The sequence below is a fragment of the Mesoplodon mirus genome (assembly GCF_964341445.2).
Source record: "Mesoplodon mirus genome assembly, chromosome: 7".
Taxonomy (NCBI): Eukaryota; Metazoa; Chordata; class Mammalia; order Artiodactyla; family Ziphiidae; genus Mesoplodon; species Mesoplodon mirus.
The window spans coordinates 111,306,379-111,324,878 of NC_138983.1; the positions used below are offsets into that span (position 1 = coordinate 111,306,379).

The 18,500-nt window shown below is 36.5% G+C and overlaps 1 protein-coding gene across 1 annotated transcript; it reads right to left on the reverse strand.

Annotated features, from left to right (window-relative positions):
- Nucleotides 1-7,988: 7,988 nt before the first annotated feature.
- LOC309807351 (stromelysin-1-like) lies at nt 7,989-16,876 on the reverse strand. Its single transcript, XM_082626821.1, has 10 exons — nt 16,695-16,876; nt 15,682-15,926; nt 15,442-15,590; nt 15,190-15,315; nt 12,551-12,715; nt 12,220-12,364; nt 11,195-11,325; nt 10,531-10,690; nt 9,323-9,426; nt 7,989-8,391 (listed from the first exon to the last, which is right to left on the reverse strand). Exons 1-10 carry the CDS (start codon nt 16,809-16,811, stop codon nt 8,291-8,293), a joined length of 1,443 nt encoding a protein of 480 aa, XP_082482947.1. The 5' UTR covers nt 16,812-16,876; the 3' UTR covers nt 7,989-8,290.
- Between the last annotated feature and the right edge of the window lie 1,624 nt (nt 16,877-18,500).

Consider the following 18,500-nt stretch of genomic DNA (forward strand, 5'->3'; position numbering starts at 1 on the left):
TTTATAGTCTATAATTCTAGTTTCTTGTCTGCCTTTCTTGTGAATGTAAGTTCTAAGAAGGCAAACATCTTTGTCCATTTTGTTCACTGATTTATTGAAATTTACCCAAGCTTTTAGCAGTGTGCTTAGCATATAGTGAGTCCTTAGTAAATATTGGCCCAAGAGTGAATGAATAAAGAAACAAGTGAATGTCTCCTACCCTATTGCCCTTTATGTTTATTTCCATATTGGTGGTATCATCCCAAATTGTGAGCTCCAAGAGGGTAGGAAGCACTTCTGTCCTTTCTTTGCAGAATTTTGACCTAGATTTCTGCCAACTGTAGTCTTGTGGTGTGACTCCCCTTGCAAGTTTTAACTTGCTCACGAGGATGTAATCTGAATCTGATTAATCACAAGACTGACATGGACTAAGAGCATTGAGAAAAAGACTCTTTCACCTTCCAGAGTCAAATGGTAACACATTAAGATTTTATGGGAAAAGAAATTCAAAACAAGTTAATGTACAGAAAAATTTAAAGATTAAATTGTCATTTTCAGGTGTAGAGTGTGTCAGGGATATTGATTTGGTGTTTTTTAACAGATCTGTAAAATATTTTCGTGCCTTTAAAATGTATTTGTGGTCTCATGTGTCACATGTTGTCCCAAGAGTGTAGAAGCCCTCCACAATGTTCTTTTATGAATCACCCATGCCCTTTCCTCTGGTATCAGATTCTGTAGTGATTTTTTAAATAGATTAATCCCAATTGACAAATCATGAAATATTCTTGAATTATGAAATGGCTACTTTATTTATTAATAACAAAACCATATGCCTATACACTTTGATGCACATGAAATATTTTAGCATTCCTTATTTAAATGGAAAAATAATATAAAGCAGCACTTACAGGAACTACTCAATTTATGAACCTTTGACTTTCAAATGTCTGTATCATACTGCCATTCCTAGGTCACTCCAACCTACGCTTTTTGACTCAACCTGCTACAAAGAGCCAATCCTTTACTCTTTCTCTTTGCCAACTCTTGATTTATTACCTCTGTCAGTCTTTTCTTTGCTGTATCCCTTTTGCTTTTCATCACATTTATAGATCAATTCATGTCATGTAGGGATGCAGCAGGGTGGATCAAACAAGCTTCTTGTCAGACAAGATGAATTAGATCTCTGGTTCGGCCACTTATTATCTGCATGACCCTGAGGATATGGCTTACCCTCTCTGAGCAGCAATCCTTATATTTGTAAAATTGGTTTAATAATCTCTACCTCACAAATAAGAATTAAGTGAGATGGTGTATATAAAGTATTTGTTTCTGCATTAAAATAGGACTAGTAATATATGTCAGACATTCGGTTGAACTCGTTAATGTCTGAGGGCAGCTTTTTTTGCAGGCTAATTAATACAGTTTTACTTATTATAATTAATGTTTAATTTATTAAAGACAAACCTTAAGTTTTCTTAAGACTTTAAATTTACCTTTCTAATCTTGTTTATTATCTAGTAAAACTATATAAAAATAAGTACAATCACTTTCAATAGCTCTTAAATTAATACTTAATTGATTCATTTGGTTAAAATATTGAATTATCCTTAAACATTTAATACAATTTGTATTCATAATATTTTCAACACTTCAAATTACAACTATGATTTTAATATAACTAATTCTTTCAAATAATCCAAATCTATTGTGTATACTTAAAATCAAACAAGCAAGTTATTTCTAAGCATTTAAGTAACTCATTAATACAATAAAGCAAAGAATTGGATGCCTTAAATAAAATTATCATACACTTTTCAAACTCTTTAAAAACAGGGAAAACATATGCAAAACAGTAAGATGACTACAAGATGACTAACAAACCATAACACTATATAAATAAAAGCCTCCTAAATACTTCTAAAAGTGACTAGTTTGCTCTCAGACCAAAGAGAAGATAATTGCTATTTCAAGTCTACTGCAGCCACTAAAATTAAACAAACTGATTATTATCAGTGACTGTAAATCAATGACAAGGATGTTTACACTGCAAGCTGAAGAATTATAATTAAGCCCTGCCAAATTTTTCAGTTTTACAGAAAGTTACTTTCACACATTACTCCTGAAGGATTTGAGTAGATTCATCATGGTTTTCCCATTATTTTTCTTCACAATGGGATCACAGCGAGTCTCCACATTGCTTGGTTTCTGGTGATGAGCTTCTCAAATTCTTCTGAGACAGTAACCTATCTGTTCCCTGACTGGTGTAACTTCTGGTGTAACTTTAACTCCTTTATTTTTTACTTTCTCATCTGTGTTAAGTCTACCTTTCTGTTGGTTTATTGCCAAGTTCCAACCCAATTTCCAGCTTCTGCTTTCCTTTCCCCTCCCACCAACCTACAGTCACCAGATCACTTCCTATAAATGTAGAAACATACTCCAAATTTCCAAGGCAAAAGGAATTGAGCCAGTTCTTGAACATCATTCTGGGATTCAGCATCCCATCACCGTTAAGGCTGGACTCATCCTGACATGAACCACAAGTCTGGTCTCTGGTTCTTGGCCACTGGTTGGAGTCAAGAAACACGAGTGAATGGCTTGTCAGCACACAAATGCACTCGAGTCTTTTGGGAACAAGATTGCCTAGGGAAATTTACAGAGGGGAACAGTAGAAGGTGTGAGGTTCCCCGTTGTCCATTATAATTTTGCACTGCACAGGGGAATTTAGAAAAGCCAGATGTCAGATGTGAAAAGAAGAACCCTGGCCCTTTGGGATTTTCAATTTCAGGATTGAGAAAGAATTAGCTCCTTCCCTTTGTGGTCATGCAGTATGATATAGCAGAACATCTAGTTCAGAACAGGGTCAAAACTAAATAAGATAAGGTCAACAGGCTGATTTATTCTCTTATCCTAGACTAAATACAACCATGATCTTTGAAACCAGGAAGATATGAAATGAGATCCTGACTATGTTACTTATTATATGACCATGGTAAAGTTACTGAATCACTCTAAACTTATACTTCTGCACTTATCGAGGCAAACCACCAACAATAGTCACTATGAGGATGAAATGAAGAGTGTCCATCAAGCCCCTGCTGTCGAACCCAGGTTCAAGTACCCATGAACAATGGGGCCAAACAAACTGAAATGTCAGAGTTTGGAGCAGAGAAAAAATTATTAGTCGAGGAGGCACCAATCCGGAAGATGGGAGACCTAGACTAGTCTCAAATCTATCTTGTCAAGGTGTAAGATTTTTAAAGGCAAAAGGGGAGGGGTGGAGGGCTTTGTGATCCCAGCTTCCTGATAAGATCTCAGCTGCAAACTTTTTGGCACTGCCTTGTGACTTCGTTTGTTGCTGGTGATCGTGATTATTCTTTATGTTCCTGCAAAACAAGCTCATAAATCATGGTCTGGTGATCCTTTAACTCTCCTCTAGGAGAGAGCAAAAGCAATAGTTGAGACATTTTATCATTTGTTTAGGGCCCACATGATGGTTCAGTTTCAGTTCTCAATTGATCCTCTGGGTCATCAATGTTTAAGTCCCCTTGAGGCCAGCTGGTTGAAGCCACAGGACATCTCAGCAGTTTGGGGTCATAAATTAAGGCATTGGTTTAAGGTAACAATCACAGAAAAGTTTATTTTACGGTGGTCTTACTTTTCCCTTGTTTCTGGTTCCCTCACTTCCCTGATTAGTAACTGTGCTTAAATCTGCTCTTTGGAACCCAGAGAAGGTCTAAGAGACTGAAGTATTTTTCTACAAATAAGAAACAGGGGACACTGAAAGGCTTTTTTACCCAGGAGGGCGACACAAAGTCCTGCTCAGTTTCACCTCTACTGCAGTGCCTAACCAAAAACAGGTGTTCAGTAAGTAAAAAGTTGTTTAGTTTCTTTTCCCAATGAAATGAAGACATGCATAAGAACTATGAATTACGTCTGGAAATACAAAAAAATATGCTTTGCTTACTTCCCAGCCCAACTTCCCCTAAGAGTTATCTGACCTATTATTTCCACTTTCTTACCTCCCAAATTCTCTCTGTGGTAGATAGATAGAGATTGCTGCCTCAGTATGTTTTCCTCCACCCCACTATGTAACAGCAACATGGTTGGGGTAAAAATGACCTGTCCTTGTTGCCACAGTGATTGTTCTAGGTGTTGAACACATGATTGAGATGATCCAAACAAGGGGGAGGCTCAGAAGTATGTGTTGATGGTTAAAGGTGGTGCATTTTATAGGTGTGATGCCTGGAACTACCATAGGTCTTATGCTGCCATGAGGAAAGCCAGCCTGAGGGTAAAACTGACACAGAAGACATAGTCAAGACAAGGGTAGACTGGAGGAGTCAGAACCATGATCACACTGAAACTAAAACCTTCCTGACTGCTGTACTTTTAAGTATGTGAATCAATAAACTCCTTTATTTTCATTACTTAAAAAAAACTCTTTCCAGGGCTTCCCTGGTGGCGCAGTGGTTAAGAGTCCGCCTGCCGATGCAGGGGACGTGGGTTCGTGCCCCAGTCCTGGAAGATCCCACATGCCGTGGAGCGGCTGGGCCCGTGAGCCATGGCCACTTAGCCCGCACGTCCGGAGCCTGTGCTCCGCAACGGGAGAGGCCACAACAGTGAGAGGCCCACGTACCGCAAACAAAACAAAACAAAACAAAACAAAAAACTCTTTCCAGCTTTATAGAGATATAATTGACAAATAAAAATTATACATATTTAAGGTGTACAACATGATGTTTTGCTATACCTATACATTATGAAATGATTACCATAATCAAACTAATTAATACATCCATTACCTCACATATGTTTTTTTTTTTTTTTTTTAGGTATTGAGAACACAAGATCTACCCTCAGCATATTTCAGGTATACAGTACAGTATTACTAACTCTGGTCACCGTTCTTTATGTGAGATCTCCAGAACTTACTTCCCTACACAACTGAAAATTTGTAAGCTTTGACCAAAACTCCCTATTTCCTCTACGCACCTAGCCCCTGACTATCACCATTCTACTCTTTGATTTTATGAATTTGACTTTGTTTTTTTTTTAAATTTCATGTATCAGTGAAATTATTGCAGTTTTAACCTTTCTGTGTCTGGCTTATTGCACTTAGCATAATGGCCTCAAGGTTCATCCATGTTGTTGCAAATGGTAGGATTTTCTTGTTTTTTTGTGTTTTTTTTTTTCACTAGGGCTTAATAATGATCCATTTGTATATATGCTACATTTCTTTATCCATTCATCCATCAACAGACACTTACGTTGTTTCCATGCCCTGGTTATTGTAATGCTGTAGTGAAGATGGGAATGCCGATATCTCTTCAAGAATCTGATTTCATTCCTCTGGATATACACCCAGAAGTTGTATTGTTGGATCCTATGGTAGTTCTATTTTTAACTTTTTGAGGAATCACTGTACCGTTCTCCATAGTGGCTGCACCAATTTACACTCCTACCAACAGTGCACAAGGATTCCCTTTTTTCCACATCCTCACCAACACTTTTCTTTTGTCTTTTTGATAAACTCTTTTATTTTTAAGCCAGTTGGAATTTTTTGCTACCTGTAGCCAAAAGTATCCAGACATCAATATTTCAATCCACTTCAATCAGAATTCAACTCCACCACTCCACCAATACTGCTGTTGTAAACAGCATCCAATGGCCCACATGCTGGAGAATCCAAACGAGAGTTTCTCTGCTCCTCCATCTCTGCTCAGACTTTGAAGTTTAAACTTCAAAAGATATGCAAGTGTGTTCAAGGATATTCATTGTATTACTGGGAATAACAATAAAATATTTAAAATAACCTACTGAATACTGAAAATAATACTGATACACACAATTTTATTTGACTTACTTTTCATTATTTTTATTTCAAGTATATTATATATTTTCAAGTATATGATATATTTTTCAAGTATATGTTTTAAATATTATTAAATTAGTTTAATATATTTTTATTTATTTTAAATATATTTAATTTATTATTTTAATTTTTAAATTTTATTTCTTTGATATATACATTTATTTAATCACTAATTCAGTGATGAGTAGGAGACTGAATAAATAAATTACATATTTATTTCATAGAATGGAGCCAATGAAAGAGTGAAGCAAATTCCACATGTATTAATGTGGAATTGTTGCCAAACTATAGTAAGTGAAAATAGCAAAGAGCAGAGCAGTGTAAATTTACATGCTATCATTTTAACTTGAAAAGATAATATAATATTACTGTTTGTATATGTATAAAATAGGTCTGAAAGGATTAATAGAAATCTACTTGGTTGCTCTGAGAAAAGGAATTAGATAGTGATGAAACGAGTGTGAGGAAAATTAACTTTTCATACAAAATGTTTTTTAACTTTTGAATTTGTGCCATAGCTACATAGTACCTATCAAAAAAAATAAACCAAATAATTTAATTAATTTTTAAAATAAAGAAATGTTCAATCCCTGGCAAAATGTTGTTATTTATTAGGGTTCCATCTTAAAATCTCTCATATGGTGTGTCTTATACTCATGGTTTTAAGAACAATCTAAATGCTGAAAAATCCCATATGTTTATATCTTCTCTCTCTTTTAAAAATATTGAGATATAATTGACATATAGCATTGTATTAGTTTTGGGTGTACAGCATAATGATTTGCTATATGTATACATTGCAAAATAATTACCACAATAAGTTTAGTTAACATCCATCACCAAACATAATTACTATATCTTCTCTTTTGAGTTCTAGACTAATTTACCTCATGGTCTTACTTGGAAATCTCTCAGACATTTTAAAAATTGACAAAACTGAGCAATTCTTCCTGACTCTTGCCCTTTCCTCACAAAACTGCTTCTCTTCAGGTCTTCCCCCATCAACACTTATGCTCAAGGAAGTTATCTGGGAATTGTTCTGGCAACTTTTCCTCTTTTAAACTCCATATCTAAGCCATCATAGAGTTCTGTTGTCAATCATATATATATATATATATATATATATATATATATATATATATATATATATATATATATATATATGTATTCCTGTCTCTGACTCTCCACTGTGACCACTTTAGTCCAAACCATCATCTTCTCACCTAGTTTTTATATCTTCCTTCAAAACCTTCTCCAATGCCATTCCCCCAAAACTTCTTCTAAAACCACCCAGATCAAAGTAGATCCTCCTATTATTCTATCAAAGAAGCATAATTTTTTTCCTTTATAACTCTTACTAAAATTACAGTTACATGTTCATGTTTGTCACTATTTGCATATATTCTTTCTTGCTGGATTATAATCTCAGTGAGGCAAGGACTGTGTCCATTTTCTCAGGCTCCTATGCCCACAACCTAGCACAATGCCTGACACATGGAATATGATTAAAAGATTATTCTCAAATGAATTAATAATTTACAGCATGAATGAGCTCTTACTGTGTAGCAGATACCATGTTACACTTATTACTTAGGAGTGGCAAACCAGTTTTAGGATATGCAGTTGTCCATGGGCTTGTGGGCATGGACAGATACAAAATGAGTACAGGAGGATATTTTCATGTGTGAATAGGGGGAATATGAGCACATTTGTTTGCTAGGGCAGGGAAAGTGGCTCCATTGATAGAATATATAAGTAAAAGCAAAAGATGAACAACAGGTTTATTTCCCCACCTGAATAATAAAGTGTGTGAACTAAGTGATTTGTTATAATTATAGGATTCTGCTTCACACCTTTTTTCAGAGCCTGCCCTATAAGGTGACAGCTTCCCTAGATCTTTCTCCTTAGGTATGTCAGGAACACATATGATGCCTGGTTGGTGGAAATAGCATCTCTTTTGTAGGGTACCTGGGGAGGGCAAGTGGCAGATTGTTTCCAGTTCTAGATGAGCCCATTATGAGGCCCCAGCTGTGGAGATCCTAATCCTGCCACCTCTACTGTCTCCTGCTCAGTCCACAATGCACCCAAGATTGTGAGGACAACTAGTTCTTGAAACAAACAAAACAATAAAATAAAATAACTGACAACTCCTCTTTATTAAATAATAAGAAAATATTATATATAAAGTCACTTGTCTGTTGCACAAGTGTTTCTTCCTTCCCTGTGGGATGCTACCCCATGTGAGCAAAGTGCAAACACACAGCCCATTTAAATGCCCTGTAATTTGTGAAGCTAACGGGCAAGACACAGAAGCTCACACTCTCATTCTCAGTCACTGCACACACAGGAGAAAATGAAACATTTCAATTCACAGAGACTTAGGTGAAGAGTTATCTGCTTCATTTAGAATTCCCATGTTATGCCTTCTAAACATCTCTCCTAACAATTCAACCAGCTGTTACTCTTCAAAACATGTGTCACTTTCTTTGCATTTGGGTCAAATTCCAACTGTGAAGATCCATTGAAGAAATAGTAAAACCCTGCAAATACAGACAGGGGAAATAGTGAGATATTTTTTCCAATAAATAAATTTGGCAAAGTACAAAACTCATAATAATATATACCTAAAAGCAGAAAGTGTTTATAGAATTATACTACTTGGCAGGGACTATGTTAAACATTTTACGTGATGTTTTTTCATTTATTTCTGCAACAATCCTAAGAGGCATGTATATCTAACTCCATTTTACAGATGAGGAAGTTGAGGTTCAGACAAATTTAGATGCTTGCCCAAGGTCACTCAACAAGGAAAGAATGGAGATGGCACTCAACTTCAGCTCTGTCTGACAGCAAAATCATGCTCTGAGTTATTAGGTTATTCTGCTTGCAGTCAGATAAAATTCTCTGAATCTTTGGAAACTGTGGTATCCTTAAGCTTTTCCTTCCCACTATTCCTCCTCCCCTTTCCTCATGAGGCAGCCTGGAGGGCATTTCTGGCCTCAGAGAGGCACAGGGACACTTTTAGAGCCTGATGATCCTTTATGACTCTGTCATCATGGTGCTCAGATTACCTTTCAATAAAGATCATCTATCCCTCCACCCACCTATCCCTGAGGAGGAAAAAAATATTTTTTTAGACTTTGGGCTCATGGAAAGTTAAATATTGGCAACTGACTGACTACTCAGGAAAGACAGAGAAAATCTCCCCAGGAATTAGTAGCAGCAGTGAGATAGAGAACACCAGCTGGCCAGTGTTAAACTTGGCCACACCACTTGAGGAAATTTTTATATAGCTTATTATATGAGGTAGTCATATAATTGATATGAAATTCATAAGTTGAAATTTAGGGTTGAAAGGAGGAACCTGGTTAAAAAAAACTGTTATGAAATATTATTTCAATTTTCCTCTTCCCTCTGATACTATAGACTGTTTCAAGTGCCCCACTGACAACAAAATAAGTGTCCTCCTACCAAATGCTTCAAAAACAGCATCCACCTCTAGGTCAACCCCTGGGAAGTCTTCCACTATTTGCTTGGGAAAGCCTGGCTCCATGGATTGTCTCTTCTCATCAAATCTGCACCGAGTAAAAGAAACAAAGCTCAACATTACATGGAGGTCATGTTACCAAAATTTGTAAATCATGTTAGGCTTAATGTGGAATTCTAACAAACTTTCCAAGTACTGCAAATAAGTGTCAGACATGTTTAGTGCTACAGAAATGTGTGACTTTAATGGTACTGCAAACTTAGCTCTTAAAATCTCTACCAGAAATAGAGGTAACATCCTGATCTAGCAGATGCTGTTTGTTACCATATTTCTTAGGTCTGGACAGAAAGAATCTTAATCATCCTTCTATCACAAAGATATGAACATACAGTGAATTCAATCATTCATCTAAAATACAAATTTGAAGTTCTCTATCATACTTTGTACATATATGTTGTCCCTACCATGCACATCTGGATTTCCTATGGCAGTCTCCTATGAAAAGGGATTGGGACAAGAAGCAAAGCACAGTAAGTGCATCTTTGATTGTTGGCTGGACTTTCGTTGGTCCACCCAGATCTCAGAGTCTGGGCAGATAGCCCAAGAATTAGCACCTCTGAGAGTCCTATACAGCTAGACTGTTATTACCTGTCATCCTCTTAGGCAGAGGTAATGAATAGGTGAAGCTAAGGGAAGCCCTTGAGAATCACATAGTACAGTTGTGAAATCAAGACAAACACTCAAACAATGAGTGGACTATAAGACAAAGGGAAAGGAATGGTGTCCCTGTGGCCTGGATTCGCAGGGCTTCTTTCAAAAAAGAAAAGCCCAGTTGGGTTTGGAATGCAGCAGGGAAAGCTTCATGGAAGTAGTGCGACTTGAGCTAGGACTTGGAGGATGGGCAGGGTTTGTGTAGGTGGAGGAGAAAGGAGCACACTCCAGGCAGATGGGGCAACAGCACAAAGGGAAGCTCCAGCTTATTGTACATGGGACTCAAAACAGGAGAGCTTAAGAAATGCCTGTTATCAGGCACTGCTATATTTGAAAGTAAGCACTTCCCCACAGTTGTCTAAAGCCCCACCATTCCTACTGTGAGGGACGCAGGTCTAAGAGTAAGGCGGGGGATTTCCTTAGAAAAAGAGAATAATTTCCCTAATTAGGATCATACAAAGTCATTCCAATCAAATTTTACCTCCAGTATTTGTCCTCTACAAAGAAATATGTTTTCTTCTTTTCCTTATCAGAAAAGGCTGCATCTATTTTCCTTATTGTTGAAGGAAAACCCAGGGTATGGATGTCTTTTGGGTAACCTGCTTGCACCTCGTTTCCTCTGATAGCCCAGAATTGATTTCCTGTGTTTAAAAAAAAAAAAATCACAATCACGTTGAATCTACAACAGATATTTTTGGTTTTAGAAATACTTCTCAGCACCTTTGATTTTCACAGTAAAAAGGAAGCGAGGGGGCTTCCCTGGTGGCGCAGTGGTTGAGAGTCTGCCTGCTGATTCAGGGGACACGGGTTCGTGCCTCGGTCCGGGAAGATCCCACATGGCATGGAGCGGCTGGGCCCGTGAGCCATGGCCACAGAGCCTGTGCATCCGGAGCCTGTGCTCCTCAATGGGAGAGACCACAATAGTGAGAGGCCCGCGTACCGCAAAAAAAAAGGGGGGACGCCAAAATTTTAGATTTAGTCACCAGCTCAAAATAGACATTAAACAAAAATTTGCAGCTTGAATGAATGAACACAGACCAATTGAGGGAATTTACAACTCTGGGCAATTTCCAATTAAAGTCAATCAATTTTCCAGTGAGAGGCTTTATTTTAGCAAGTTAAAGAAATTATTATATAATAATTACCTTTAAAAATGAAAACGCTGTCTTTGCTAATAACTTCATATGCAGCATCTATGCCTGAAGGAAGAGATGGCCAAAACGAAGAGATCAAATGAAATCCAACAGGTGTCCTGAAGGATTTGCGCCAAAAATGTCTGAAAAACATGTAAAAAGAAATGAAAATTGAAAGAAGTCTTTCACCTTTCAGCGTATTTTCTTCATTGTCCTGTCTCACCCATCTTCCCCCAGTCCCACATCCTCTAGGCTTAATGACAGACAGAAATCAGGTGTGTTGTCACTGGGGAAAAATCTTTCCTTTTTTTCCAGAAGATTGCACTGGACCTGTTGCCATAGGATTCCAGAGTAATGTCTTCTGTGAAAGGAAAGTTATCTTACAATGCAAATTAATCAGCTGACTGTAACCTTTAAATGCTTACAATTAATGCAAAACAATATATATATTATACCATCATTTGTATTTTCAAAAAGATAGGCAGATGTGTGTGTATGTATATGTGCATGTAAGTATATTTTTATATATACACAGAGCAATTCTGGAAGGATATTTAAGAGTTCATCACTATGGATGAAGATAGGGAGAACTGAGGTACTAAGAGTCAATGATGTGGTGATGACTTTCTTTTAACTTTCTTTCCACTTGTGCAGTTTATCATGTGCATATTTATCCAGCAGTGAGTAAATTGATTGATTAAATGTAATGGTATCCTGGTATCATTTTTAAAGGAAGTGAAGATAAAATTCTGATTCTAAAGTCCTAATTGTGACTTTTGAAAAGCAACTGTAACTTATAACATTTGGAAATGACAATTACAGGGTAAAAATTAAATCATCCTAAGTCTTTGAAAATGAACTTGACAATTTTAGGAAAATATGGAAAGTGAAGCATCAGAAAGATGCCAAGTTTAGAAAAAAAATTTTTTGTTTTAAATATTTAAAAATCCCTATCAAGTTTCTGTTTGTTTTCCTCTCTAAGCATTGTATAGATACATCAAAAGAATAGATAGGAAAATATAGTTTTCTGGTCTGACCTATCTTTAAAGAACAGAACTTCTCCCCTCAGAGTGCTGACTGCATCAAAGGACAAAGCAGGATCACATGTGGCTGGTGTGCCAGGTTCTGGAGGCACAGATTCTGTGGGCACCACAGGGTCATCTGTAGAAGCTGTGGGAGGTCCTAAAGGGAACAGATATGAGGATGCAAACATTAGAAGAAATGTGATTCTTCTGTCAATTTATATCCTTTCCAAACATACTCAAAGTGCTTTGAGTTAAATTACAAATGCTTTATGCAGCATTTTGAAGCTTTCCTGAAGACCATCATTGCAAAGTTACAATGACTAATTTTTCCAGCATCACTCACCATACAGGGACTGAATGCCATTCACATCATCTTGAGAAAGGTGGAACCGAGCCAGGTCTGTCAGTGGGTTGTAGACTGGATACATCAAAGCTTCACTATTGGTTGAGTGTTGGAGACCCAGGGAATGGCCAAGTTCATGGGCAGCAACGAGGAATAAATTGAACCCTATTAAAGAAATCATAAATAATAGTTACTCAGTCCTTAAATACATGTACATTATACAGATCAGCTGTGTATTATATTTGTTTACTTCCTGGAAGCACACAGTGCTTCCCGCCTCTTTTTTTTTTTTTTTTTTTTTGGTTAATTGATCAATTGAATGAGTACACTTAATGGAAAGCCAAGTGTTTTTCAAGGCTCATTATTGAAATCAATCTCTGGGAAAAATTATCCAGGCATATCCAATTACTCCCATCTCCAGCCTGATTCTGCTGATTCTTGACCCATTGGGAAATCCATAACACTCCATTCCTTCAGTATTCTTAGCTATTAAGAGTTCTCCAAGTTAATCCTACAGATGCCACCAGAAAACTACTAGAGTTAATCAATGAATTTGATAAAGTAGCAGGATACAAAATTAATGCACAGAAATCTCTGGCATTCCTAGACACTAATGATGAAAAATCTGAAAGTGAAATTAAGAAAACACTCCCATTTACCATTGTAACAAAAAGAATAAAATATCTAGGAATAAACCTACTTAAGGAGACAAAAGACCTGTATGCAGAAAATTATAAGTCAATGATGAAAGAAATTAAAGATGATACAAATAGATGGAGAGATATGCCATGTTCTTGGATTGGAAGAATCAACATTGTGAAAATGACTCTACTACCCAAAGCAATCTACAGATTTACTGCAATCCCTATCAAAATACCACTGGCATTTATCACAGAACTAGAACAAAAAAATTCACAATTTGTATGGAAGCACAAAAGACTCTGAATAGCCAAAACAATCTTGAGAACAAAAAACGGAGCTGCAGTAACCAGGCTCCCTGACTTCAGATTATACTACAAAGCTATAGTAATCAAGACAGTATGGTACTGGCACAGAAACAGAAAGATAGATCAATGGAACAGGATAGAAAGCCCAGAGATAAACTCATGCACATATGGTCACCTTATCTTTGATAAAGGAGGCAGGAATATACAGTGGAGAAAGGACAGCCTCTTCAATAAGTGATGCTGGGAAAACTGGACAGGTACATGTAAAAGTTTGAGATTAGATCACTCCCTAACACCATACACAAAAATAAGCTCAAAATAGATTAAAGACCTAAATGTAAGGCCAGAAACTACCAAACTCTTAGAGGAAAACATAGGCAGAACACTCTATGACATAAATCACAGCAAGATCCTTTTGGACCCACCTCCTAGAGAAATGGAAATAAAAACAAAAATAAACACGTGGGACCTAATGAAACTTAAAAGCTTTTGCACAGCAAAGGAAACCATAAACAAGACCAAAAGGCAACCCTTAGAATGGGAGAAAATATTTGCAAATGAAGAAACTGACAAAGGATTAATCTCCAAAATTTGCAAGCATCTCATGCAGCTCAATAACAAAGAAACAAACAACCGAATCCAAAAATGGCAGAAGACTTAAATAGACATTTCTCCAAAGAAGATATACAGACTGCCAATAGACACATGAAAAAATGATCAAATCATTAATCATTAGAGAAATGTAAATCAAAACTACAATGAGATATCATCTCACACCAGTCAGAATGGCCATCATCAAAAAATCTAGAAAAAAATAAATGCTGGAGAGGGTGTGGAGAAAAAAAAAACACTCTTGCACTGCTGGTGGGAATGTGAATTGGTACAGCCACTATGGAGAACAGTATGGAGGTTCCTTAAAAAAAAACAAATAGAACTACCATATGAGCCAGCAATCCCACTACTGTGCATATACCCTGAGAAAACCATAATTCAAAAAGAGTCATGTACCAAAATGTTCATTGCAGCTCTATTTACAATAGCCCAGAGATGGAAACAACATAAGTGCCCATCATCGGATGAATGGATAAAGAAGATGTGGCACATATATACAATGGAATATTACTCAGCCATAAAAAGAAACGAAATTGAGCTATTTTTAATGAGGTGGATGGACCTAGAATCTGTCATACAGAGTGAAGTAAGTCAGAAAGAGAAAGACAAATACGGTATATTAACACATATATATGGAATTTAAGAAAAAAAATGTCATGAAGAACCTAGAGGAAGACAGGAATAAAGACACAGACCTACTAGAGAATGGACTTGAGGATATGGGGAGGTGGAAGGGTAAGCTGTGACAAAGCGAGAGAGTGGCATGGACATATATATACTACCAAACGTAAAGTAGATAGCTAGTGGGAAACAGCCACATAGCACAGGGAGATCAGCTCGCTGCTTTGTGACCACCTAGAGGGGTGGGATAGGGAGAGTGGGAGGGAGGGAGACGCAAGAGGGAAGAGATATGGCAGCATATGTATATGTATAACTGATTCACTTTGTTTTAAAACAGAAACTAACACACCATTGTAATGCAATTATACACCAATAAAGATATAAAAAAATAAAAAAAAGAGTTCTCCAAGTTAAAACAAAAATCAACAGTGAAATCATTCTGAGAGATGTATAACTAACCTGATGTATCCTTTGTCCATTTTTCATCATCATCAAAGTGAGCATCTCCATAAATCCCTGGCCCAGGTGGATAGGCATGAGCCAAAACTTTTCCAGGTCCATCAAAAGGGCTAAAGTCTCCATGTTCTAAGAGAGAAAAAAAAAATTATTGTCAAGATTAGTAATTAGGATCTCTCTGGAATCTTTTCTAATGAAACGACAACAGATAAAATTTTGCATGGTTTTTTTTTTCCCCTTGTTTCTGTTTTTTACCTCGAACTGCAAAAATGATCATTATGTCTGCCTCTCCTTCATTGATCCTGGAGAATGTAAATGGAGTCACCTCCTCCCAGACTGTCAGAGCTTTCTCAATGGCAGAATCAACAACATCTCTTGGCAAATCCAGTGTATAATTCACAATCCTGTATGAAAAAACAATTGAAGATACTATTTCTCCTGTGATAGTGATTTATAAATCTCAGTATTATGTCAAAATCTCTTTGGACCCATTACCTGTAATTGAGGTGAGTTTTCCTCCACTTGGGCATGCCAGGAAAGGTGCTGAAGTGACCAACGTCAGGAACCCCACATCTGGGCTTGCGTATCACCTCCAGAGTGTCAGAGTCCAGCTTCCCCGTCACCTCCAGCCCCAGGAACCTCTGCATTTCCTGTATTTTTTTAACTACCGGACTACTGTCCTTTCTTCTAACAAACAGATTCACATCCTTTTCAAGGTTGTAGTAGTTTTCGAGGTATTGCTAGCAGAAACATAAGTATAGTTTTTAGGTCATTTTTATGATTTTTAGTGGTTTATGGTAAACTTGTACAGTTGCTCACTTAATCTATTTGAAATATTCCTCTAGTTTATTGAAATCAAAGTGTCATATTTGTTTAATTCTTCAGTTGCAGACTCCTCCTCACTTTCGTTTTATCTTTGTAACAGAATATCTCTGCAGCTTATTTTACTACCAAAGCAATGAAAATTGCAATGAATTGGAAAATCAAGATAATTATCCAGGGAACTTAAAGGAGAAAAACAAAACAAACTTCCTTGTGAGTAATTGTACATTTCAGCTACATTTATTCAATTTTCCACTTTATGCTTCTCACAAGGACCTGGCTTAAGAAAAAAACTTAGAGAAATCTCTATATCTAAACATGACACCAGCAATAAAAATATCCATCTAACTTTATATTGGATTAAAATACCTACAGAAGTTCCAAAGCAAGATATATTTCATATACTCTCCACTTGTTAATCATGTGTCTTAAGCAGTGCTGCTAGTAAGGTGGCTTTGATCTTAGGAAATTACCTAATATCTCTGGCTTTTGTTTCTTCTGGCATAAAAAGAGGAGTCCAAATAGGTGATACTGAGACCCTCTCCACGTACAACAATCTATAACTCTCTGCCTTTGAACTTCCTATACATTAAGTTCAAACAGTTCTGTGAGTTTTATAAATAGAAAGTAGAGAGTGTTTCCAGTTAGCCCTGTCAGGGAGCGTGAGGGCTGGCTCCCTTAATTACCTGAACAAGGTCCATGCTGTCATCCTTGTCCTTTGCAGCTCTGTCCAATGGATAGGCTGAGCAAACTGCCACACATAGCAACAGCAGAACTGGAAGATTCCTCATTTCCATTGACATTTCTCAGCTCTCTTCTGTCTTAATGCCTTGCTCTCTGCCTATCTTCTTCTAGATTAATGGTCTGGACTCCGACTTTTATAGGGTGACAATGTTTGCTTAGATCACCCACACACAGCTTGACTCATGATTGCTTTCCTATGAGTGGCAGCAGGACCTTTTTCAAAAATTTCAAATCCAAAATAGGATGATATAACCTACTTTACTAATTTCTCTCAACCTTTCCATTTTGCAAGTCAAAAGAGTGATTAATCTCCAGGAAATTCTTCCTGTCTTGGTAAGAAGAAAACTGGAGCAGTTTTTTTTTATTCTGGAAAAAAAAGTGACTGGAATTTACTAGATAGTTTATGTTTGTGGATTTGAGAAGCAGCATGACATGGTAAAAAAGTCAGAATTCTGTAGAAATTTTAAATGTAATTTTATTTTAAGAAGAACATATTTAAAATCAAATGTAATAAGATATAAGTAAATGCAAAGCTGTACATAAATAGTTACAGTCTATACTATTAAATTCTGTAAAAACAGAAGAAATACTATCTAGAATAAAATTGAAAGGGAAATTCACTTTTTGAAACTTGATTTGAAATACCTACTGTCACATTCTGCTTGGACTTGTTAGTCCTTGAGGAGGAGATGCTCATGGGAAGGATGCTCATTCCTCAAGATTTTGAGGAAGGACACATATCAATTTTCTTTTGGTTGGTCTTAATTCTGTACCCAATTTATTAATGGGTGATAGACCTCTAATAGCTACTCCACAAATACTCAAAGAATTGATATAAATTACTTTGTTCATTAGACTGAAATTCTCCTCTGTCTTATCTTCTACTCTTTTCTTATTCTCTTTCAATCTCTTTTCTTCCTCCCTAAATTCAAATTTGTAGATATTTTAAAGTTAAAAAAAAAGCCATCCTAAATTCTTATCCTTTGCTTATCATGTTTCTCTTATCTTCTCCTCCCTTTTTTCCTTTTTCTTTTCCTTCCCTTCCCTTTCCTACCTTTTCTTTCTTTTTCTTTGTCAACTGGACTACTGCTCACATCACTTGTGTGAAATATATGTTTGTAAGGAAGACCCTAAACCTTCCCAGAGGAAGAAACTTTGTTAAATACTTTACATACAATTCTCCTGCCACCTGCCACCAACCTATCTCCCCACCAAGCTCACTTCCTATATCCTTAGAAAAATAAATTAAAAAAGAAATTCAAAAGGGATGCTAGTGGGAGGAAGCAAAACTTACACTTATTAAATATTTACTAAGTGCACAAACTTTTATTTATCACCACACTTTGTTTTTTCTTTGTTTGCTTGCTTATTTGTTTACTAAAGAGAAGAATATCCTGGGAGTGAGAATTAAAATGATGAGTAAAAATGTGCATTTAATGAACATTTAATAAGTGTATGCTTTGATTTTTCACACTACATCCCTTTTGAATTTTCCTTTTTTGCTTTACTTTTTGTATGTTTTTAAAGAAATATTGGAGATATTTCACTCAATATTTATAGAAGATGTAATAGGATTCTTCAGTGGTTGTAACCTGTAGCTGGAAGTTTCCAGTTGCCTAATGACCACTTGGCAGGGGTTATATGGTACTTTTGAGCATCCATTTTTAGGCTAGATTCTGTTCAAAGACACATCAAAACTAGAGTTCTATATTCCTTAGTGTCTTGTTTCATTTTGACTGAGATAAGGG